At 34.5% G+C, this 25,307-nt stretch overlaps 2 protein-coding genes and 1 long non-coding RNA gene across 8 annotated transcripts; all 3 read right to left on the bottom strand.

Annotated features, from left to right (window-relative positions):
* Positions 1–4,344: 4,344 nt before the first annotated feature.
* Positions 4,345–14,862, bottom strand: LOC132604521 (disease resistance protein Roq1-like). Of its 5 annotated transcripts, XR_009568749.1 has the most exons (7): positions 14,227–14,862; positions 8,099–10,799; positions 7,932–7,984; positions 7,537–7,622; positions 6,845–6,930; positions 5,152–5,237; positions 4,345–4,711 (listed from the first exon to the last, which is right to left on the bottom strand). XR_009568749.1 is itself a non-coding variant. In XM_060318062.1 (2 exons), exons 1-2 carry the CDS (start codon positions 14,425–14,427, stop codon positions 13,258–13,260), a joined length of 396 nt encoding a protein of 131 aa, XP_060174045.1. In that variant the 5' UTR covers positions 14,428–14,862; the 3' UTR covers positions 12,435–13,257. The 5 variants fall into 5 exon arrangements, 1 of the variants encoding a protein (XP_060174045.1); XR_009568748.1 differs by having other exon boundaries at positions 7,932–10,799; XR_009568747.1 differs by lacking the exon at positions 7,537–7,622.
* A 232-nt stretch (positions 14,863–15,094) lies between these two features.
* Positions 15,095–15,817, bottom strand: LOC132601975 (disease resistance protein Roq1-like). The gene has a single exon (XM_060315014.1). The coding sequence runs from the start codon at positions 15,815–15,817 to the stop codon at positions 15,095–15,097; it is 723 nt and encodes a 240-aa protein (XP_060170997.1).
* A 243-nt stretch (positions 15,818–16,060) lies between these two features.
* Positions 16,061–24,998, bottom strand: LOC132604522 (uncharacterized). 2 transcript variants are annotated; one of them, XR_009568751.1, is made up of 4 exons: positions 24,674–24,998; positions 16,993–23,058; positions 16,721–16,881; positions 16,061–16,140 (listed from the first exon to the last, which is right to left on the bottom strand). It is a non-coding gene; the product is annotated as an uncharacterized LOC132604522 (long non-coding RNA). The 2 variants fall into 2 exon arrangements; XR_009568750.1 differs by having other exon boundaries at positions 16,721–23,058.
* Positions 24,999–25,307: the final 309 nt, after the last annotated feature.

Raw genomic sequence — 25,307 nt, 5'->3', positions numbered from 1 at the left:
TTACTTTGGGTTAAATATGAAGTTAATAATTAATTATTATTAAATTCATTCGAGTGTCGATTATAAAATCCCTGCTCATCGGAGGTGCCCTGAGCGTCGAGGAATGTGTACTACGTGTTTGTACGACTTTTTTAGAGTTTAGACTATGAGCTAGTATAAAAGCAAACTTCTTATCTCTTAATCTTTCCGTTTCAATTTATGTAAACTTATATACTTATTAGTCCATGAAAAAAAAGAATGACGCATTTATATATTTGAAAAAAAATTACCTTTATGCAATGAATTATAGTCATACAAAATTTATGTGACTCACTTAACACAATAAATTTAAAAGTCTGCTCTTCTTTCTTAAACTCCGTGCCTAGTCAAATGGGTTCACATAAATTTAAACAGAATTCTTTCTTAAAATCGTGTCTAATCAAATGGGTTCACACAAATTCAAACAGAGTTTTCTCTTAAATTCCATGCCTAGTCAAATGGGTTCACATAAATTTAAACGGAAGGAGTATTTATGGTAAACTTCTTTATCATATTCCTATTTAAAGTCATAAAATTGTACCTTTTTAGTATTTGAGTGAGAAATTAAAGAGTGAAACAGAGAAGAGGGGTGATAAAGGAGAAAACTCGACTAAATTAATTGGTGACTTATTAAAGAGTAAAAGTAATAAAAAATGAAAATGTTACCTTTTGTCTTCACCATTGCTAGCTAACCATCTGCCAATGCAACTTATGGGAAACTTCCTATTATCTTCCTTCTCGTCATCAATACCATATCCTACCTTTTCCCGCCATTTGTGAGAAATTAAAGAGTGAAATTAAAAAAAGTACAGTGAAAAAAGGAAGGAAAGAATTTTGTGTCATGAGAGAAATTCTGTTTCTTTTCAATTTCACTCGTCTCTACTCCCTTGGATCCATTTTACTTGTCATGTATTTTTTTTTTTCAACTAAGCTATACTTATTTATTATTTGATCTCAATTTAATGGCCTGTTTGGCCAAATTAATTTTTTCCCCAAAAGTACTTATTTTAAAAAACAAATGTGAGGTGTTTGGCCAAAGTTTTTGGAAGAAAATAAGTGCTTTTGGAGAGTAGCACAAGTGATTTTTTAGAAGCTAAAAAAGAAATAACTTCCGTCCAAAAGCATTTTTTAAAAAAAAATACACTTATAAACACTTTTTAAAATTTGGCCAAACACTAATTAATGCTTAAAAGTACTTTTAAAATAAATTTGTAAAACACAAACTGTTTTTTGCCAAAAATATTTTTTGAAAAAACACTTTTTAAAATAAGCTAATTTTAGAAGTTTGGCTAAATAAGCTATAATACTACTCTCCTTTTCATCACATTAATCACCCTCCACAATTTATTGGGTAATGGTAAGGTGAAAACTAATTATTAATAATACGAAAAAAGGTTGGATATGCCCCTCTATTTTGTTTTATTATCGAAAACTGTCCCTTATTATACTTTTTGGCTATTTTAACCCCTACCGTCGGCCAAAATTGCTTATATATAACGGGAGAGGCCACGTGGCATCATCTGAGAGAAAGAATAAACCCAACACTAAAATACTCAACCCAAAAGCTTCATTACTCCTATTTAGGGGTGTACATGGGCCGGGTTGGTTCGTATTTTTCAAATACCAAACCAAACCAATTGCGTCGGGTTTTTAAATTTATAAACCAAACTAAACCAATAAAATTCGGGGTTTTCAACTTTGGGTTTTCTCGGGTTATTCGGTTTTTTCGGTTTGTTCGGGTTTTTTTCCCGAAAAAGTCTTCATACAAAACATATGACTTGTACTTTAAATATTTCTTTAGTCCTAGTGAGATACAACTATATAACTAAGGTGTTTCTTAAGAAAATAACACAAAATGTGAGATGGGTGATGATATCGTATTAAAATATTCAACAAAAAACTTAATAAAATCGGTTAAAATAAGTATTGCTAATTAATAAGCCATAAAGAAAATGACTTTAATCTAAATACTAAGTTATGCTAAAATAAATACGGCTAATAAATATTAATTACATGACAGAGAAAAAAATTAAGAAAATTAAGCTATGTATTTTTACACACTAAACCAATTATGCAAAACTAAAGAATAGATATCCAACATTACTATCATTCCTGCTGTTAGAATTGAATTTCTTTTGTTAGCATTAGTGTTGAATTGGTTTGATTTGGATTTTATTTGAGTTATTAACATCCATTGGATATAAAACTTATTGGCATTTAAAATTCTAAGTCCAAACTTAAAAAAATATGACAAAAGACAAAAAACTATGAAAAAATTTAAGAAATATTTACAAATTACATTACAAAAAAATATTTTTATGTATAAAATATTTTAAAGATCGAATACACATAATGTCGGGTCGGTTTGGTTCGATTTGACTTTTTTAGCTAAAACCAAACCAAACCAGTTATGGTCGGGTTTTTTTGTTCAACACCAAACCAAGTCAAACCAAATCACCAATCGGGTTTTTTTCTCGGTTTGACTCGGTTTATCGGTTTGGTGCGATTTATCGGTTTGCTTTGTACACCCCTACTCCGTTGAAAGTTTCATTGAACTTTTGCTGACTATTATCACATTTGTGGAGTTTGTGCCAAAGTGAGAATACTCATGCTGGCCAAAGCTATGTGCTATTGTTAGCAAATGTTGTTCACAACATTGCTAGATTAAAATCTACTGTATCATTTAGCAATTCTTCCATTTACTGTACCTAGGTTTTTTGCTAACGGGGGAGGGTTTTAGTTAGTTTGGGTGTTTTAATTTGGAAGGGGGGTTCCAATGGGTTTTGGGTCGGGTATTGTTTTTTAACTGGTGGATTGGGTTTTTAATTCTGATTATGCCACGTGTCACTTCCGTTAAATGAGGGACAAATTCAGAACTTTGCTTGACTGCAAGGGTTGTAAATAGCCAAAAATATAACTGGCATAGCGTTCAACAATAAAACAAAGTAGAGGGTATATCCGACCTTTTTCCGTTAATTATATCTTGATTTTCTAAAATGACAATTACTTTGAACCACCTATTTTCAATAAAGACGAATCGTAAAATGGAACGGAGGAAATTCTCTCCCCGGTTCCAAAAGAGTGCTTAGCCTTTATTTATTTTTTGTTCAAAAAAGTGTTCACTTACCAAATTAAGAAAGAATTAATCTTATTTTTCAGATTTGCCTTTGTTAAGTGGCCAAATTTCAATATCTATTTAATAGGGGTAGTTTAATCAAATTATCTATTTTTGCCTAGCCATTTTGTATTTTCTTAAAGAGTGTGTAATGACTGAGTGGACACTCTTTTTTAACCGAAAGGAGTACTAATTAAGGAAAGAAAAACCGCTGGAGTGAGGAATATATAGAGACATACGACTGGTCTTTAATTTGTGTGCCCTTCTTTTACTTTGTTGCAATTAATTTTTGATTTTTTATACATTATATGATTTTACATTGTACTCGTTAATGATTGATAATTGGTAAAATCGTTCGAGCGTTGATTATTAAATCCCCCATTCTTTTGGGAGTTAGCGTTGAGGAACATATAGATAACTAGTTTCTGGATACATGTGTTGCACGTGTGTCCATGCAAATGAAATATAGAATATGAATATATTTATATCAAAACTGCAGCGTAATGAGCAAAAAAAAAAAAAAAAAAAAAAAAAAAAATGAAGTGAAAAAGTACAAGCTGGAATTCATGAACATTCAGCTTATTTGAATTACTTCTCTGTTAAACGACAAATGATTAACTATTATCTTAGCCTGCAAAATTGACAAATTTGGTTAGGCAGATAAGATGCATAATGAGTTACATTTTGATGTTAATTAATACCGCCATGTAGTGTATTCATATATTAAGAGATCTCGCTAAAAATAATATATAACTCTAATTTTGCCGTAAATACATATGGATTGAAGAACCTCTACTTTCTAATAAAATACTCATACGGGTTGGTGTTAAATGCTTGTAAAGACGGCTCCTTTGAGCAGCAAACGTTGGAGACAGAAGACCAGAAGCCGGAGACAATACAATACAATATAGAGATCATCTGATTAAGAGTATTTGGTTATTTATTAGTAGTAAACATTATTAAAAGACTAATAGCATAACAGCATTAGCCTATAATCAGGAAAACATTAACAAAATCACCAAATGGCTTATATGAATACCCATTTTTTATATTTATTTACTGCTTTTACTGCTCTTACAAACTGCAGCAAATTTAAAGCATCAAATATTAATATTTGAGCAAGCAAAAATCTGATCAGCTAATAGTTCACAGGAAAACCTTCTCTCTTAATCTTTCATATTTTTGTCACGCACTTAACCAGAAGTAGAACGGAAGTAAAAACATGTGGTGCAATTAGCCAATATGACTATTAACTCCCCAAAAATGCTGCAACCAGCACTACATAATTATTTACAATGTAAGTAAACAATGTCAGTATTGAAGAATCTTTCAAAATTGTAAATTTGGTCCTTTGTTTTGAGAAGAATGATATCTCAGCTATATATCCACCAAGAATATAAACAATTAGATATCTCGGCTGAATAGTTGGTTAAACAACAACCAGGTTTGGAATTCAGATTATGGCGGAACAAAGCATGCTAGTAAAGCAACTGAAGTAAATAGAAGCAATCCCATTACTATATCTTAACCATTGGCAACTCTCCGGACTGATCCTCGAAATCTAGCTCTTTTAGCAATCTGGAAAAGAGAGAGGGGAGGAATCAATGTAAGTTAAAGCAAATTTAGCAATACAACATCTAATTTTTGGTGAAAATTTTGCATAACTTGTGTAGAATTCAAGTTATCCGAAGTTTAATACCAGATGCAAAATGATGTATTGATTATACGGAGATCATATAAGTTATGCAAGTTTTATACGAAAAATGAACGTTGTACAAGTAACGCACAATTTTATACAGGCAATAAAATTTCTTATACTTCAAACAATACATCCCCTGGCACTTCAAAAGAATTTATGATTATCCATAGGAATAACTAGTAAAAGCGTAAATTCAAATGAATACTAGCAGAGATAGACAACCTTGGTTTAGTGGATTCAATTAGACTCGGTATTTTCTCACATGAAACTGAGGACAATGAAAGGCATAGCCAATCAGGAAAGAGAAGTAGCAACATACCTAATCAGGTCTCTAAGTATGAAAGGAAAAGTCACCATTATGTATGATTCCATGTCTCCAGAATTAAACCATCTCAGTTCACCAATCTGAGTACGAAAAGAAAAGTCGCAATTATACATCGGCAATCTTGTAAGCTCAAGTTCATTACTTAAAAGGCTGCAAGAGTTATTAGTTAGACCTCTCTAAAATGTGAAAAAGGTGAAAATGAGACGGTGCTTCTCTAACAAAGTAGCAAGCAAACACACTTTGAGAGCCATCAACCTCTCATCAATTTCTGTTATCACTACCTTCCCTTACAAAATCAAAGCGTGTACAGATAATATTTGGCAACTTGATATACATGGACATAGGTTTCATTGATGTATCCAAAGATGGTTGTATTTATTAGTAAAACAGGAAACTAATAAGGAGTATGTAAATGGCTAAGTAAACGCTCGTTTTTTAACCGGAAGGAGTATTAATTAAGGAAAGAAAAACCGCTGGAGTGAGGAATATATAGAGACATACCGACTGGTCTTTAATTTGTGTGCCTCTTCTTTTACTTTGTTGCAATTAATTTTTGATTTTTTATACATTGTACTTGATATTTTTATCATTTTACCGTTCCTCCTCTAACTTTTCTTCTTCACCAAAAAGACTAGTTGTTCAATTTAAAACGCTTGAAAATCTTGTTTAGGATAGAAATTCGAAGTTAATGATTGATAATTGTTAAAATAGTTCCAGCGTTTGTTATTAAATCCCCCGTTCTTTTGGGAGTTAGCATTGAGGAACATGTAGACAACTAGGGTATATATACGACTCATTTAGATCATAAGCTGATACAAAAATAAGAAAACGACTTTTATAATATCAACGATAAATGATGGTAAATAGGATAAGAGGGGAAAATAAACTCCATTTATTAGGTTAATTGAAAAAACTTTATCATACCCCTTTATTCTGCATGCAGTCTATGATTTCCGTTGATATAAATCCAATCACCTAAATTTAAGATGATAAGAAAATTGCGCTTAATTTTTTAGTTCTAACACTAATTTAGTGATTTGCTTTAAGAATCTCAAAACTCCATGTTTGTCTTTAGATAGTAGTGTTTGTCTTCAGATAGTGGTGAAGAAGACTAAGGATATTCTTAATTTTATTTTATTTTTCATTTTTTCTTTTCTAAATTGGTGATTGAGGATTTTTTGGAGGCTTTGTTTCAAATTTAGATCATTTGGAGCAGATTTTGGGTGGTTTTTATCGAAATTGGAATTGCAAATTAGAAGAACATCATGTTGAACAACACAAACAAATCATGTCAATCCGGTTAATTTATTGAACAATTTAGCAAGATAGGTAGTATGCAAATAATATAAAGCATGTCAATCCGATAGAATTTGTGATCAATCTAACATGCCAAGTTCAAGTTATCCGAAGTTTAATACCAGATGCAAAATGATGTATTAATTATACGGAGATCATATAAGTTGTGCAGGTTTTAAACGAAAAAAGTAATGCAGAGTTTTATACAGACACTAAAATTTCTTATACTTTAAACAATACATCCCCTGACAGTTAAGAACTCATGATTATCCACATGAATAACTAGTAAATGCGTAATTCAAACGAATAGCAGCAGAGGACGAGGCATGAAACTGAGATAAGTGAAAGGCATAGCCAATCAGGACAACAGAGAAGATGAGTAGAGTCATACCCAATCAGGTCTCTGAGTACGAAAGGAAAAGTCACCGTTATGTATGACTCCATGTCTTCAGATTAAAACCTTCTCAGTTCACCAATCTGAGTATGAAAAGAAAAGTCACAATTATACATCTGCAATCTTGTAAGCTCAAGTTCATTACTTAAAAGGTTGCAAGAGTTATTAGTTAGACCTGTCCAAAATGTTTAAAAAAATGAAAATGAGACAGTTCTTCTCTAACAAAGTAGTAAGCAAACACATTTCTTTAAGAGCCATCAACCTCTCATCAATTTCTGTTATCACTACTTCCCTTACAAAATCAAAGTGTGTACAAATTATATTTAGCAACTTGATATACAAGGAAATAGGTTTCATTGATGTATCCAAAGATGGCTGTATTTATTAGTAAAACAGGAACCCAATAACAAAATTCGGATTGGGAGTATAACGCAACCTCCTAGAAAAATGAGCATACCCCCCAATCTCCATACAATTAAAATGGTATAAAAGCTGGCCATCTTGGAAGAAGCCACGTGTACTGGATTTTCTTGATATTTCACCTAAGACGTGTACTGGAAAACACAGGAGAGTTATGTTTAGTTGATTGCATTATCTCCTACTTGCTGTTGGGCTATTTTCATAATACTCTAATTCAAAAACACTATCACCATTTTTCATTGCAGAGTCGAGTGAAATTAATTGTGTACCTCTTGAAACTATCTTTCAGTTTCCTCCTTTTTTGCCATGTCCCTTGAAATACCAAAAGTTAATCATGTAACTTGAAAGCCTTCACCTAAGTCAGTGTGATTTAGGATTTGTTATCTCACTTTTACTCATATAAGAGGGGATAAAGGCTAATAAGGATTCGACAGTATGTTTTACCATTTGTTTTACACTTTACATATGAAAAATCAGGAAAATTTTGTCAAAATTGGGTCAATTAATGCAACGTAAATTTCAAACAAACAGGATAATAATCCGTTTTCTACATATGTGTTTTCTGTTTCAGCTTAAGTTTGAAAATAATAGAATACTTAAACATGCAATGAGCAAGAGGATCCTGTTCCATTCTGTATCAACTCTCAAAGAAACAAGTGCTTACTTGCATAGCTCCTCACGCTTGGCTTTCATGTTGGAGTAGTTGCTCCATCACATCTTCGTTGTTCATAAAATCCAATTCCATAGATGATTTGTACAACCAAGGAACATGAAATTAAGTGCAAAAATACACATGAACACAAAAATTATCAAGATATCATAAAGTCTAACCTCGATTTTCTCCTTTGGGTAACCCTTTTTCTAGCAAAGCAAGAGGTTTCTCACAATCCATCGAAGTCATGCAAGCTAATTGGTGCAATGAGAGCAGCTAGTCTAATCTGTCCTAGCTATCTTTCTCTTCTTCTTTCTATTTCTTCCCCTCTCTCTTTCTTGAAGCATCGCCCATTTTCCTTGATGGGCTATCACAAACTCTAGTCAGCTCAACATTCTGAGATTCATGTTCCTTTTGCACTGCCATTGCTGCTTGATCCACCTCTACATCTTATTCTCATTGCCCAAATGTAGTTCCATGTCTGTTGCAATGTTATGATCAGCAAACGCTTGCAAATGTCTAGAAGTGCGTGATGGTTCTGGTTGCTCAAGCAGTACCATAGAGCAGCCAATTTCAATTGTCACTGCAGTATCTTTATTGTCATACTCCAGGCGAATTCCCAACATAGTTCGTTCCTGCACACTGAAGATACCTCAAATAGGTAGTAATCATTTGGAATTTTTCCCTTCTTTATTGTCAGAAGTGTGCCACAATGTTTCAAATGGTATGTCGAAGAAACACATAGCAGAAGACCCGCGCCACCACTCCGTGTCATACTTCAAGGAATGTTTTCTGTCATGATCAGATTTGCAGACCAATGTAGCTACTACTGTTGAAAACATTCTCATAGTACAACATTTTTCTTCTTTCTCTTTCTTGAAGCATCGTCCATTTTCCTTGAAGGGGTATCACAAACTCTAGTCAGCACAACATTCTGAGATTCATGTTCCTTTTGAATTGCCATTGCTGCTTGATCCACCACTACATCTTTATCCTCATATCCGAAATGTAGTCGCTTTCGAACTAGAAGTGTGTGATGACTTTGGTTAGTCAAGTACCATAAGGCAGCCAATTTTAGTTGTCACTGCAGTATCTTTATTGTCATACTCTAGGCAAATTCCCCAATATGCTCCCTGTCCGTACACTGAAGATACCTCAAACAGGTAATAATCATTTGGGTTCTTCCCTTCTTTATCGTCGAAGCGTGCAACAATGTTTCAAATGGTATGTAGAAGAAACACATGACAGGAGACTCGAGCCTACATTCGGGGACATTATACTTCAAGGAATTTTCTTTCAGGGTCAGATCTGCAGACTAGTGTAGCTACTACTGCCAAATACTCGCTATTAGGACCACAACATATCAAAAAACCCATGAATTTATCAATATACCAAGATGGGTTCAGATCAATTAAGATCACATTTTGATTTATAAACTGATGATTGAACAACTCAGGAATTCTCACTTTGGGAAATCAAATGAAAAAATAATCCCTTTGGTGGTAGACACACTGCAACACAAATCATTATTAATAGAAATCAATTCGACAAGAATATTCAACATTCAAATATGTGAGGGAGAGATAAAAACCTAGATACATGTCCTAATTAAATGTTGTAGGGACTTCAACACATTAACTTGTTCACTTGAGATAGTTCCGTATTCGGATTTTTCATGACCACACCATGATATTGAGACAAAATGCAACTTAAGATAATTAGTAGATCTCTGATGCTCTTCAGGGCTAAATGATAATCTGCACATAGCTTCTCCAAATTTGGCGGTAGCTCTCCTGGCAATTCATTAAGATTCTGACAAAATTGAACGTCCAAGGTTTCAAGCCCTAAGAGTTCTTTGATGCTTTTGGGTAAACAAGAAATATTGCTTCCCCTAACATTCAAACTTTTCAAAGATTGTAAAGATCCTAAATCCTTGGGAAGTCCAACCAAAATATTGAGATTACTAAGTTTGCCAAGCTTGGTGATGGATGGAGGTGGTTGGGAGATTGCAATTTATGTTGCATCAAGTATCTCTAACTCTTGCAGATCACCAATGTTTTCTGGAAGCTTCTCAAGTTTTTTGCATCCGCGGAGAACAAGATTCTTAAGCTTCTTCAAATTACAGAGGCTGTTTGGTAGACTTACAAGATCTTCACAACCTTCCAGATAGAGCTCAGTGAGGCCGCTCAGATTCCCAATCAATGAAGGCAGTTCTCTTATCCCAGTAGATATTATGGTCAGTCTCTTTAAGCTATGCATATCTTCGCTGATTTCTAGAAGCGTATCTAATTTTGGGCAATTAGATATCCTGTTCTTGAGGGGATTCCATCTGAATAAAGCCTTTAAGTTCTCACATCTATCTACCTTTAACCACAAGAGCTTCTTTTGAACTTGGGGCACTCTACCAATCCAGAACATTTGTATATACGAAGCTCTTTCAATTGACCTGATTCAAAGAGGCTATTTGGCAACGTTGCAAGTTTACTGTAACCTTCAATCCAAAGAAATCCAAGATTTTGGATAGCATCCGGAATACTTTCAAGAACTTCACAACCTTGCAAATCCAAACATCTAAGGCTGCCGAGAGACGGGGGTAAGCTTCTTATCCAGAGGGGTCCTAAAGAGAGATGTGATAAATGCCGCATATCTCCACAGATTTCTGGATATTCTTCTAAACTTGTGCATCCGAAAAGGTAGAACCACAACCATCCAAATTCAAATAAGTAAGCATTCTGCAATGTCGAAGAGAGGGATGAACCCTTCTAAATTCTGACACCCGAATAAATATAGTGTCTCCAAGTTTGGCATATCACCAAAATTATGGGTTTTTGTTAACCCACTGCTCCAGCTTAGATTCAAATGCTTCAAGTTGCTCAATTCCTGTTTCCATACAAGAACATAATATACAAGAACATAATATAAAACATAAAATTTCTATGAAATATGCTATTCTATTTTGTGGGAAAAAATAAGGAAAGGATAAGAGAAGGTTGTGACAGAATTGACGGAAAAGTTTGTTTTCAGAACGTTGGTTGTAGCTATTATTTTGGAAATACATAATTATCTTAAAATCTAAATATATATTTCTGCTCTTTTATTTAACAATGAAAATAAAACCTCTTTAATATCGTACTTAACCCCTTTAATATCGTATAACCTCTTTAATATCGTACTTTCATTATAGATTTCACTTTTTAAGATATTGAAGATTAAACGGAAAAGGGTAAAAAACGACCATAACCTATTGAATTTGCTTCGAAGATACCCTCCTTCCACCTATTGGATCAAAAATGTGCTCAAGGTTATCTTTTGGCTTAAAAATATCCCTAACCTATTGAATTGACTCAAAAATACCCTCCTTCCACATACTGGACCAAAAATTGCCCCTTAACTTAATTTATTGGCTTAAAAATGCCCCTAAAACCAATGGTTGATCAATTATCAAAGAAAATCCAATTTCTGACCCACAATTTATCTATTGTTAATTCTTACAGTAATTAGTTGTTATTCAATTCAATTTCTTGTGGAATCATCGAAAAAATCAAATTTCTGATTTGGGTTTTTTGTTTACGCTAATGAATTTGGATAATATTGGTCTTTTAGCCTAGTTACTCAGACTATCCTAAAATGTCGTCGGGTGCATGCCAGATCCTTCAAAAGTAGTGTATTTTTGTAGGATCCGACACGGGTGTGGCAACACTTTCAAAGAGTCCGAGTAACTTAGCTTTTAGCTAATGTCTGAAACATAGTAGAAAATGAAGAAAGATATTCACGTTATTAGTTGGCATGTGTTATAATACAGCACTGTCCATTCATTAGATAGATGTAAACCAATAGTAGCTTCAAAATAACTCTTACCCAACATTGGATATATGTAAAACACAGTGCCAAAGATACATTGACTATTCATTACGAGATGTAAACGAATTAATATATGTTACCCATCAGGCTTACTATCTGCAGATATTACATTAGTGTTTTTATAGGAATGCATTTACATTAGTGTTAAGCGGACAACAAGAAAGTAAATCCTGTCAAGTGCTCTATCAAAGGAGCATATGAACAGGTTGTCGAATTAATACAATGGATTCAAAAGTACCTTTTTTTTCGAATATTTGAAATAGTATCAGTTGTTATGAGACTAATCTATTCTTGGTACTTGCAGCTTCTCTATTTTAATATATAGCTTTTACATGAAAACTCACTCGTCAAGCCATTTTTGGTTGTATCTAGTGTTAAATTCTAAGTAGTATTTTATTGTGCTTTAGTAATTTCCTTTCTTATGAAGGAAAAAATGATACTATTTCATCTAAAATTTGAATGAACGATTCCAAGTTATTAACTTTAGATATCCATTAACAAATATGTTAGCAGGAGAAGTTTTATGCCAGAAGTGATGATCTAAAGACCTTTGACTTAACATTTCTTAATACCCTGCTTGATGCGTTTGGTTTAGTTAACTAGTCAATCAATTAGGGGTATTTTTAAGCCAAAAAAAGATGTTGAGTGCATTAATGGTCCAATAGGTGGAATGAGGGTATTTGTGAGCCAAATTCAATAGGTTAAGGGTATTTTTAAACCAAAAGATAACATTGAGGGTATTTTTGGTCCAATAGGTGGAAGAAGGGTATTCTTGAGCCAAATTCATTAGTTAGGAGCATTTTTGGCCCTTTCCGAAAATTAAATATTTATAGGGCTTATGCCATGATGGAGTCCCCCGGGCTTGCAAGTTCTTTATCAGGTAGATATAACAGCAAGAAGTAAATTATACAGTTATACTTACAATTTGCTCTGAATTATGATTTCATTATTTTGTAATAGGACTCAACAGATTCCAGGTGATATCTAATTTTTTTACAAATTTTGAAATCCAAAAACATTTCACACTCTATCCAGATCTATACGCATTATGCCTTCAACAACAAGCTACAATTGCTGAATTATGGACAGGACAGGGTTGGAATTTACATCTCAGAAGACATTTAAAGGACTGGGAAATGGAAAGAATACCGGCCTTCTACTCCACAGTTGCTCAATTCAATAATTTAACAGAAGAAAGAGATACTATGGTTTGGAAGGTAGAAAACAAGGGTTTGTTCACTGTAAATTCTGCTTACAAGACCTGGACACATGGGAGGTAGGATGGCCATGGAAGACGATATGGAAAACTAAAATACCTTACAAGGTAAATTGTTTTCCTAGCTATTGACAAAGGAAATAGCGTTGACTCATGAGAATTTAAACAAGGGGGTTCCAGTTGTGCTCTAGATGCTATTTATGTGGGGAACAAGCAGAGACACTCAACCATCTTTCTTTACACTGCAAATAGGCAGATCAGTTATGGAAGATATTCATCAGTCTGAGGAAGATCAGGTGGGTGAAACCAGGGAGCATTAAAGGAGTTCTTAGCTGCTGGAATAGAGATGGCAATGGTGCAAGGCAGGAAGAGAGATGGAAGATTGTCCCAGCATGTATTTGGTGGACAGCATGGAAAGAAATAAATCAGAGATGTTTTGACGGCAAACAAAGTGACCTACAAAAGTTTAAAAAGAATTGTTTAGCTCTATACTATTTTTGGTGTAAACAGGATGTTTGAGGTCAAACTGAAGATATTTTTGATGTTTTAGATTACTTGCAAGGAAGAGTATAGATAGGAGATTCAAGCTCTAAGGTGTAACATTTTGAAAGGGGGACTACATTCTTTTTGATGTAGTATACCTGTGGATATATAGTTAATTGTTACCATTCAAAAAAAAACATTTCACATAAAAAATGTTTCTTTACTATTCTCTGTGATATAGTACTTTATTTTAGTTCGTGAATGACAACTTAGTTCGATTCCACCTATCTATTTTGAAGATTTAATTGGGAAAAGAAAGCTGATTGAGAGAAAGGGAGAAATTACCACTTCGGTAGGGCAAAAATGTCAATAACCTTGCATAATAAACAAACGGAGTGATTAATTGGGAAGGATACTCTGTGCAAAAATTTGTAGTTCTAGTTCCATTACACCTAATATTTTGAAGATTTAATTGGGAAACGAAAGAAGTATGAGCTGCGGCAGAGATGATACATTTTCATTTCGGATGAAGTCCGAAGATTGGAATTGCAAGATTTAAGTTTCCACTTTTCAAGTGAGTTATTACTTAATTAAAAATATTTTTGTTAATCATGTATATCAAAGCATTTATTTATGTAGCATTTCAATCGTGGAGTGATTAACTGCATGTGCATTAAACCTAGCAAACAAAAAAAACACTGTACTTCTGTTATATTAGGGGGAGAGAGAGAGAGAGAGCAAATATACCTTTGATATTGGCCAAAGTTCGGCAAGACGGCATCTTTCTAAGCAAAGCACAACGAGCTGTGATGGTTCAAAGCTCTCTGGCAATGAAATTGAAGGATACCCCTGCCACTCAATAAACCGCAAGATGGAAGGAAGATAAGTGATAGCACAGTCCGAGATAAAAGTTCCATCACCAATTATGAGTACTTGTAATCTTTGCATCCTCCGGAAAATAGTGCTATAATTGACAGGATCATCTTCAAAATTGTAACCATTTGGGATACATAATCTTTCCACCTTTTCTGTTATCTGCAACTAAGTTGCTCGGACTCGGGTGCGGGGGTCCGATATGGGTGAGGATCTAGAGGTCGGATCCTTCATGATCTAAATTTTAAGATTCAGGGATACGGATCCAGTTATGGATACGTGTGCGGGGATTCGGCTAAAACAAATTCAATTATCTAAAAATAGAGTTATAAAACCTAAATTATGAGATATTATGTGGAAAACTTGAGGAAAAAATATTGATCACGGGGGAGAGTCCACGAAGGAGATAAAAGGAAAAGGAGTGACATAGAAATTTCTAGATACAAGGTATCCATTTTCTTCAATTTCACCTTAGCTTTTGTTTTGATTAAAAAAACCATTGAACCTATCCCCAATTTCTCAGTTGATTTTGGTCAAAGTATCCAAAATCAGTTGACCAGATCGGATACGGATCCCACACCCACACCCACACCCATGTCGTGTCGACACAGGTGCGGCACCGAAAGTGAAGAGTCCAAGTAACGTAGATCTGTAAAGGATGAAACATATATTTAATTGTTAAGGAATAAAAATGAAAAAAAAAGGTTAACAGAACTAAGAGCTTATGAAATTATTAATTACGTTAAACATTGGTTACCAACTTTCTTTTGAAAAGGTCACGAACCTCCTCGGGAAGCCATATTCTGTTGTTAGCATTCCCTTCCCATATGGCATTTGCACCCATATCTCTTATCATATTATGCATTACGATACTATTATGTATGATCGATAACAGTGATTTTTCGATAAGGTAATCCATTATCAGTTGAAAACCATGACTCTCAAGTACTAGTTCCAAATAAAGATTATAACTATATCCAGTCAAGCTTGCAATACCTATAAATGCAATATCTAGAAATATTTCCTTCACATCTTTGTCCAGTCCATAAAAACTAAGCCTAAGCTTTCCTAGAATATCATTGTGAGGGATTCTCTTCAGCCGATCAATTATGTGTCTCCACTGCTCTTTGTCTCGTCTGTAAAAAGAAGAACTCAAAACTTTAAGAACTAAAGGGAGTCGACCAGCATACTTCACCACTTGTCTTGAAAGTTCCGTATAATCCTTCTTTGGTGATTTTTCTCTAAAAGCATGCCTACTGAACAATTCAAGAGCTTCATCCTCAATTAATAGTTGGACTTCATACACGTTATCCCCAATGTGACTGATTAACAGCTGCTTGTCTCTTGCTGTTAATATAATTCTGCTACCCATACCAAACCACTCTGGCCCTCCAACTAAAAACTCCAACTGTTCTTGGTGGTTTGCATCATCGAGAATGAACAAAACTTTCTTCCAATAAAGCATATTCTTTAGAATAATCTTCCCTTCGTGTTCACTAGTTAGAGTCAACTTTTCACCCAAGAGCTTACAAATGACGACTTCTGCTAGCCATGTTAGTCCATTTTTCTAATACAACGTTCCAACACCTTGCAATTTCTGTCATGCCTATGCCGCCTATACCCCAAATCCCAATAGAGCGACCATCATTTGATTCCATATCTAATAATGAGGTTACTTTCTCAACCTGAGATTTCTTACCCTCTAAGCTTTCGGGGAAACATGAAATAACTTGAAGCGGCTCAGGAAATATGTCATCAACTAGCATCTTGATGCAATCTGGCTCATCCCTACAGTACAGTAAAAAGAATGTCAGAGTAAATTAAACGAAAAATAAAAGAAAAATTTGTCGCAGACTGATGTCTAAAACAAACAAATAATAATGCCACAAAGGTAGTTTTTTTAAATCAACTATTATGAATTATAAAAAAAAAATACATTTTTAAATCTAATTAGACCATCAAATAAGCACATACTCTAGATCTGTCCATTAATGTAAATTACAATTATAAGTAAATTGACTACCATATATGTCTCTGTTTCCCTTTTTCGGTAAAAGTTAGATTATGCTCCCTCCGTCTCAATTTATGTGATATAGTTTGACTAGACACTTAAGAAAGAAAGGAAGACTTTTGAAACTTGTGGTCTAAAACAAATCATAGATATTTGTATGGCCGTAAAAAGGGGAACTTTAACTTAAACTATTTCTAAATATAGAAATGTATCATTCTTTTGGAGACAAACTAAAAAGGAAAGTGCATCACATGAATTGAGTCATAGGGAGTAAATGTGTGGAGTTGTAGCTAAAAATTTGGTCCGTTTTTTCTCTTGATAACGAGAAACTCGAAAAAAAAAAATTGTAAATGATACCCTGATATTTTCCCTGCCTCTGCAAATGCATCCCTCTATCTTTGAACCTTCTCCAAGTGATCTTTGTACTTTTTCTCGTGCTTGGAAAATGATTTAGCGAAAGGGGTTTTTTGATGGCGTACATCTGATGGACTCACATCATAGAAGACTGGAATCACAATCTGCTCTAATTCAGTTTTGCACATTATGATGTTGCAAGCTCCTCCAAGCACCATTTTTGTAACAATTTAGAAGAAAACACAAAAAGTAGAAAGAAAGAACAAAAGACTGACCTTAAGATATCTATTGGAAGATACTCCACCAAATTACCTCGAAAACCTTCTTTCGGTGTCAATGATTGTAAATCACTTGTGAGATTTGAGTTCAACGTATATTTTTTGGGCTTTCAATCAGTGCACCAAAGAGCAAAGGGAACAGACAAAGGTAGAAGAATAAAATTAAGGACTAAGACCAATTTGATTGTTTTCTCGCCAAAAATGTTAATACTTATAACTCCATTTGAAAATTTTGTTGAATTTAGGACTTCGTATTGATTGTATTGATTGATATGGATTTCCTAGCATAATTATAGGAGTAATTGATATAGATTGATTATGTAATGATTGTGTAATATTCTCTTTCTTTATTTAGCTATAGGACTTATATTGTATAAATACCCATTGTCATGGGATGTTAATCATCAAGAAATACAAAGAATACTTTCTCTTCTTTTTGAAATTCTACATGGTATCAAGAGCCATTGATACCATTGCTGCCTTTTAGAGGTGAGTTATCTCCCTCGCAGCACTAGGGTTCATTTGTTCTCAAAGAGGTTGAGTTTTCTCTCTCTTGGTGGTTGTCCGCAACACAAGCTCCTTCCGGTCAGTTTTTCAGAATTTTTTTTCTTCCATTGGAGTTACTGGAACATTCCGAGTCGGCCCTGCCAGTTTTTGATTTTTTTCGATCACTGGAAATTAAGGTTCCGGCGTGGCAGCCATTTTTTCCAGCGAAATCTACTGTTTTTTAGAGACCTGCAGTTTTATTTTTCCGGCGATATTTTGCACCTACAGCCACTATTTCAGATTTTTCCGGCGTGTTTTTCGGCGACTTTTTAGGTTCAGATTTTTTTTCTTTTTTCGACAGTGTTTACCCACGACATCTGTTTGTGATGTATTTCTTTCTTAGAACACATCTAATTATTTAGATCTATGACTGTTCAAACTATCAGAGATACAAAGGGAGCAGATAATAGTTCTCTTTCACAAATCAGTGCTGGTCAGTCTAATATTGGAGAAAATGTGGAGACGTTTAGAGACACTACTTCTGGAGAGATTTTGTCTCTGGACGAAGTTTCTAGAGAGACTTTGTCTCCGGATGAAGTTGAACAACTTCGTCGTCTTTTGAACAAACTTGACTCTTCAAGTGCTGCTAGTTTCAATTATGTGCAGTCAGGTATTGCCTTTAATGCTCAGCTTAATTCTTGGATTATTGATTCTGGTGCGAATAGACACATGACAGAGTCTTCTAAAGGCCTTCAAAATTACTCTCTGATAAGTTGGTATTTTACCAACTTATCTCTTCTTTAATCTTATATTTTTGCTATGTTTGCTTGAGAAAATAGTGCATTTAATATCATTTACATCTATTTTACAGGTTTTATATGATTTATAAGTGATCGGAAGAAACCAAGTGAAAATAAAGTCAAAAAGAGGTCAAATTGGACAGATTTGCAAAACTGTCAAAACTGGACAGTTTTGCAAAAATGGGACAGATTCGCAAAAAACGGGCAGAACTGCAAAAACGAAAATCTGGGGCATATTTTGTCATTTTTTGGACTTGGAAAAATTGGGAAACATAAAAGGAAGACTAGGGGGCAAAACCATATCATCTTTGGCTCAACACAAGTCCTTGGAGGCTAGGGTTTCACACCAACACATTGGAGGAGAAGATTGGAAGCACTTTAATGAGATATTCTTAATCCTTTCTTCTACTCTTATTTTGTATTGAATATTTATGTGTGTAGTATTTATTTCAATACTTGAATCTCGTTTATGGAAGTATTCTTGATTAAAGTTTGGATTGAATCTCTTGTTTTGCTTATGTGTTGAATGATTTTATTCCTAATGAAGTGAGTTATTGTTTCTTTAATTAATCTCATGTTGAATGATTCTTAAGGGAGTAGCTAACCCTAAGACTTGCCCATTTATTTCGGTTTAAACTTGGAAGAGGCAAACTCGGGATTGGGAAAGATTAATTAACAAGAATTTGGGGCGTTAACCCTCATCTAATGGAAATCGACCTAGGAATAGGCGACACCACTTGTAGCCATATTCGGGTGTTCTTAATGCTCCTAATTGCTTTAGGGATATTCAATTAGGTAGTCTAGTTAGTCTTCGGAAGAAGCTAATTTAGAGTCATTATCCGAGGCTAAGTAATATAAACTCACCATTATTTGTAAATCATGAAATACATTGGATCGTTACTTGAGCGTAGTTTTCCATGTATCCATGCTTGTGGCCATTGATCATTTTACTTGCTTTCTAGGTTAGTTTACATTTTTGCATTAGTTATAATTTTCTCTCAAACAAAACCAAAATATTATCCATCGTTTGGCTTTAGCTATCATTGGTGAAAATTCCTACTTTTCCTAATCGCCTACATATTGTTCTCTGTGGGATTCGACCCCGACTCATAGTTGGGTAAAATATATTTGCATACGACCGTGCCCATTCTAATTAATAGGGTGGATTTGGACGTTATCACTCTCCTAGTCCCAAAGGGGATTATGTCCGAATAGCCAATGGCTCCCTAACCCCTGTCTCTGGAACAGGTTCACTCCTTTGTATCCCTGATATTACCTTATCATCCATTCTTTATGTTCCTGACTTTCCTGTTAATCTATTATCTGCTAGCGCTATCACAAAAGTACTAAACTGTAGTGTAAAATTCTTTCTTGATCATTATGTTTTGAAGGACTTTCAAACAGGGAAGAAGATTGGCAGTGGTAGATTGTATGATACCTTACATTTGATCAATGGAGCTCGAGATTCTGGTCAGTTTATTTAGGAACAAATAAGGATGTCAACCAGAAAATAACGCAGTGGCATAGACGGTTGGGACACCCTTCTTTTTTTGCTTTAAAAAGGTTAGATCCTAGTTTATTTTCCAGAACTGAGTTTGAATCTTTGTCTTGTGATGCTTGTGATGCTTGTGAATATGCCAAGCAAACTAAAAACTCTAATCCTCTGAGTGACAATAAAATCAAAATTCCTTTTTTGACCATTCATTCTGATGTATGGGGCCCTACTGAAACACCTTCTTTGTTTGGGAGTCGATAGTTTGTTACTTTTATTGATTGTTGCACTAGAATAACATGGGTCTATCTGTTGAAAGCCAAAAGTGAAGTTTTCGCATGTTTTCAGTCATTTCATAAGATGATTTGTACTCAATTTGCGGTTAAGATAAAGATCTTTCGAACTGACAATGGTATAGAATACATGAAAAAAAACTTTTGGAGCTTATTTGGAGTCTTTTGGGATAATCCACCAAACTAGTTGTCCTTATACTAGTGCACAAAATGAGATTGCTGAAAGGAAAAATAGGCATTTGTTAGAAGTAGCAAGATCCCTTTTGTTTACCATGAATCTGCCGAAACCTTACTGGGGGGATGCCATTCTAGTAGCTGTCTACCTCATCAATAGAATGCCACTTAAAACTCTCAACTTTCAGAGTCCTTTGGAAGCTTTAAAGGGTAGAAATGACTATGCTGTTCCTCCCAAGATATTTGGATGTGTTTGCTTTGTTCACACTAGGAACTCCAAAAAACTTGATCCTAGAGTTCTTAAGTGTGTCTTTATTGGGTATTCTCCAACACAGAAAAGGTATAAATGTTATCACCCTCCTTCCCGGAGAACCTTCGTCAGCATGGATGTTACCTTTCGATAATCTGAGTCCTATTTCAGTATTACACCATCACCTCTTCATGAGGAGAATTATAAGGAAGAAGAGATGGTTTCTCTTAATTCCATTTTGAATTATAAGGAAGAAGATATGGTTTTTTCTAATTCCATTTTTTGAAACAAGAGAAAATGAAATTGGAAAAAGAATTCAGGGGGAGACTGTTGGTCATTTGGATAGGCCTGATTTGATAACTTGCTCAAGGAGGAATAGAGCAAAAGAAGCTATCATGCAATCTGACGAAGCTGAACCTTCTTCATCTGGTGAGTCATCTATAGTTCCTAATGAGTTAGATTTGTCTATTGCTCACAGGAAAGGAGTCAGATCTTGCACCAAACACCCCTTATCTAACTTTGTCTCTTATAATTCTCTGTCTCCCTCCTATAGAGCTTTTGACTTGTCTATTTATTCTGTGTCTATTCCCCAGAATTGGAGGGAAGCTTTTGCAGATTCCAAATGGAAGCAAGCTATGCTTGAAGAAATGAAGGCCTTGTCAAAGAATGAGACTTGAAACTTGTCACACCACCTCCAGACAATTGGTTGTAAATGGGTCTTCACTGTGAAACATAAAGCTGATGGTTCAATTGAAATATTCAAAGCGAGATTGGTGGCTAAGGGATTTACTCTATGGAGTGGATTATCAAGAGACATTTGCCCCTGTTGCAAAAATGAACACCATTAGAATTCTTTTGTCTTGTACAACTAATCTTGATTGGAACTTATAGCAATTTGATGTGAAGAATGCATTTCTTCATGGAGACTTAGAAGACGAAGTGTATATGGAGATTCCTCCTGGTTTTGGTAATAAACAGAGTCAAGGAAAGGTATGCAGATTGAAGAAAGCCTTGTATGGACTGAAGCAGTCTCCCAGAGCTTGGTTTGACAGATTCTGTAAAGCAATGATCTTTTTCGGTTACCAACAAAGCAATGTTGATCACACTCTTTTCATAAGACATCAAAAGGGTAAACTCACTCTTCTCATAGTTTATGTTGATGACATTGTAATGACAGGAGATGACAAGGAGGAAATGACCCGATTGAAGAAGTTGTTGGCTCAAGAATTTGAGATCAAGGATCTTGGAAAATTGCAATACTTCTTGGGTATCGAGGTTGCTAGATCAAATAGACGAATCTTTATTTCCCAAAGAAAGTATATTCTGGACCTCTTGAAAGAAACTAGTATGACAGGTTGCAGGCCAGCAATATCACCTATGGAAAGCAATCACAAACTACAAAGTGGAGTTAGAAAGTTAGCTGATAAGGAGAGATATCAGAGGCTGGTTGGAAAACTCATTTATCTCTCTCACACTAGACCAGATATAGCCTATTCAGTCGGCATGGTGAGTCAGTTCATGCATGATCCTCTAGATCCTCATATGGAAGCTATCTTTCGCATTTTGTAGTATCTGAAGTCTGCGCCAGGAAAATGTCTACTTTTCTCCAGACATAGTCACCTCAAAATAGAAGCCTTTACAGATGCGGATTGGGCAGGATCTCTAGATGACCGAAGATCTACATCCGGTTACTGTACACTCGTAGGAGGAAACCTAGTCACTTGGAGAAGTAAGAAGCAAAGTGTTGTTGCTAGATCAAGTGCGGAAGCAGAATATAGAGCTATGGCTCAGGGTGTTTGTGAACTTTTATGGTTACGAAAGCTATTAGAGGAATTGAGATTGTCTGAAAAGGGAAAGATTTCCTTGTATTGTGACAACGAAGCTGCAATCAGTATAGCTCATAATCCAGTTCAGCATGACCGAACAAAGCATGTTGAAATTGATCGACACTTCATCAAAGAAAAAGTTACGGATGGTGTCTTGAGTTTGTTCCATGTGTCATCAGGAAAGCAGCTAACTGATGTGTTTACCAAAGGCCTCACCAACCGGACTTTCCATACGCTAGTTTGCAAGTTGGGCATGTGCGACATCTTTGCCCCCAAGTTGGGCATGTGCGACATCTTTGCCCCAACTTGAGGGGGAGTGTTGATTGATATGGATTTCCTAGCATAATTATAGGAGTAATTGATATAGATTGATTATGTAATGATTGTGTAATATTCTCTTTCTTTATTTAGTTATAGGATTTATTGTATAAATACCCATTGTCATGAGATGTTAATTATCAAGAAATACAAAGAATACTTTCTCTTCTTCTTGAAATTCTACACTTCGGACCAAAGGTATCACCATTTGACATATATCGAAGACTATATTTATCAAGGAAAATATATGGAGGACCAAAATAAAATAACCTTAATACATTTTTTGGACTAGCTAGCAAAAGAATATATTTGATAGACTTAAAACTCATATATTTAAGAGCCTTCTGGTTTGAGTCTATTAGGGTCGTTTTCACTGCTACAACGATGGAACTCTGATGCAGCATCCAGTCTTCTTCATCCTTATCTATAAATCGATTTGCCAAATTTCAAATGCAAATGTATGAATTAACCTACGTAATTGTAATTTCAAATGCAAATACATAAAACACAATTAATACGTAAAACCATTTTAGGAGTACTCTCAAATTTACTACTAGTACACAAAAAATCTGTAAAGTTAAAACTTTAGGTTAAGAGTTAGAGTAATTGATAGCTCAAATAATAGAGTAAGACTCTTTTTGCTTTTTCACTATTCCTAGTCTTGATGGGAAACTTCTTCTCATCTTCCGATTTCAAGTCATACAATTGTACCCTACCTTTCTCAATATTGCAGTGACAAATTAAAGAGTGAAACAGAGAAGAATGCATGAACGAGCGGTGTGTGAAAAAGGAGAAAACTCAACAAAATTGGCGCCTTATTAAAGAGTACAATAATAAAGATTAGCAGAAGTGGTGTATGTAGTTGATGAGGAGGGGTTTTAATACTGCTTAACTTGAAACAAGATTAGAGATAAGGAGAAGCTCGCAAAGGTTAGGCATGTAAGAAGATTTAGCAGAAAGTTAAGGAAGCAAAATATGTGTTTTTCTTATTAATTGCCTTTGTCATTATACTTTTACTACTTGAAATTTGTTGTCTTATGGTTGTTGTCTCTGCAACATTTTGTGAATGGGTCCAACTTCTAATGAAACTCTCATGCAGTATCATTGTTCAATCGGGTCCAACTTCTTAGAAATTTCCAGCAATTTTAGTGTCCGCTTCAATGCATTTATTTCCTTTTTGTCTTTTACTTGACAATGATTGAACCTAAAATAACATTGACCAACCTCATTGTTCTTATTTTTGTAGTTTAAACATGAAACGAGGGATAAGTATACAACATTAATACATAAAACCATCTTAGGAGTGTCAAATTTACTACTACTACTACATAAAAATCTGTAAAGCAAAAACTAGAATAAGTTAGGTTAGAGTTACATTATATGTATATTAATAGCTCAGATAATTTGACGGTTGTGGTGCTTAAATAAAGAGTAAAGACTTTTTAACTCTTTCAATATTCCTAGTCTTCATGGAAACTACCTAGGAGTATCTATATTGTTTATAGTCGTGGTGTCCGGGCCAGCTGGCGCAGCTCGACTAATTCCACCGAATACCAGGCAACTCTGTCCATCAAAAAATTACCTAGTGTTTTTTGTCTCTGCTGAGATTCAAACCTGAAACCTCATGATTCTCAACCCACTTTATTGATCACTAGGCCACACTCTAGTATGCAAAACTACCTATCATCTTCCTGTTAGGTGACATAAAATTGAACCCTACCTCTTTGACTATTGCAGTGAGAAATTAAAGAGTGAAACAAGAAAGAAAACAAATAAAGAGATAGAGAGAGAAATCTCTTTAAGCTTGGGGGGGGGGGGTGGGGGGGGATGGGATTTAAGTTAATTATACTTTTTTGTAAAATTGAAGAAAAAACAAACAAAACCATATGATTGGGAATTCATTACTTACATGATCATAAAGACACAAAATAAAAATAAAATAAAAAATATGGATCACGCTTCTAGCTTTTCCCCTCTTTGTCAAATCAAAATCTATTTACAATGAAAAGTTTAAAAAAAAAAAAAAAAAAAGCACTTACTTGGATAGACATAAATCCTTGTTTTCACTGCTACGATGATGTAACTCTAGTGTAGCATCCACTCTTCTGTTAATTGATTTCCAAATTTCAATTGCAAAATGTATTAACTAAACTAACTAATTGCAATTGGGATTTTCGGAGTCTCTATTAGTTTTATTGAACTAAACTAACTGGTTTCTCTATTTCACGGTGGTTGATTTCAGAAGGTTCTTTAGGTATTTTGACAAATGCACGGGATTTGCACATGGACATATATGTTAAACTTCGTAGGCGTTTGGGATTGAAACCAATATTTTTCGTTTTATTTGAGATTTTTTTAAGTTGAAATTGTGTTTGGCTATAGTTTTTGCAAAAAATATTTGGTTGTTCGAATGTGATGAAAGTAAAAAAGTGAAAATAGGGTTTTAGGTTTCCAAATACAACTTCAGTTTCATGGCCATACGCTGACTTAATTAATTCATTTGAAAATTCTGTTAAATTTAAAATTGTGATTTAAAGAACTTGAAATTGTGTTTGAAAATGCATTTTGCTTGGAAAAAATTTGAATTTTTGTTAGTGGAAGTGAAATTTCTCTCAAAAACTTGTTTGAGTCAATTTTTGGAACCTGAAAATATTTTGAAAATAAAATTTAAAA

The sequence above is a fragment of the Lycium barbarum genome, chromosome 7, assembly GCF_019175385.1.
Source record: "Lycium barbarum isolate Lr01 chromosome 7, ASM1917538v2, whole genome shotgun sequence".
Classification (NCBI taxonomy): domain Eukaryota; kingdom Viridiplantae; phylum Streptophyta; class Magnoliopsida; order Solanales; family Solanaceae; genus Lycium; species Lycium barbarum.
This window is presented reverse-complemented; position numbering and strand designations above follow the sequence as displayed.

Bases quoted from the DNA above. Each gene is read 5' to 3' on its own strand.
- LOC132601975 (XM_060315014.1), bottom strand. From the start codon at position 15,817: ATGCTTTATTGGAAGAAAGTTTTGTTCATTCTCGATGATGCAAACCAC.
- LOC132604521 (XM_060318062.1), bottom strand. From the start codon at position 14,427: ATGCAAAGATTACAAGTACTCATAATTGGTGATGGAACTTTTATCTCG. The intron at 13,453-14,226 runs GTATATTTGCTC...AAACTTTTGTAG, and splicing joins AACTTTGGCCAATATCAAAG to GTCACTTTGTTTGCCGTCAA.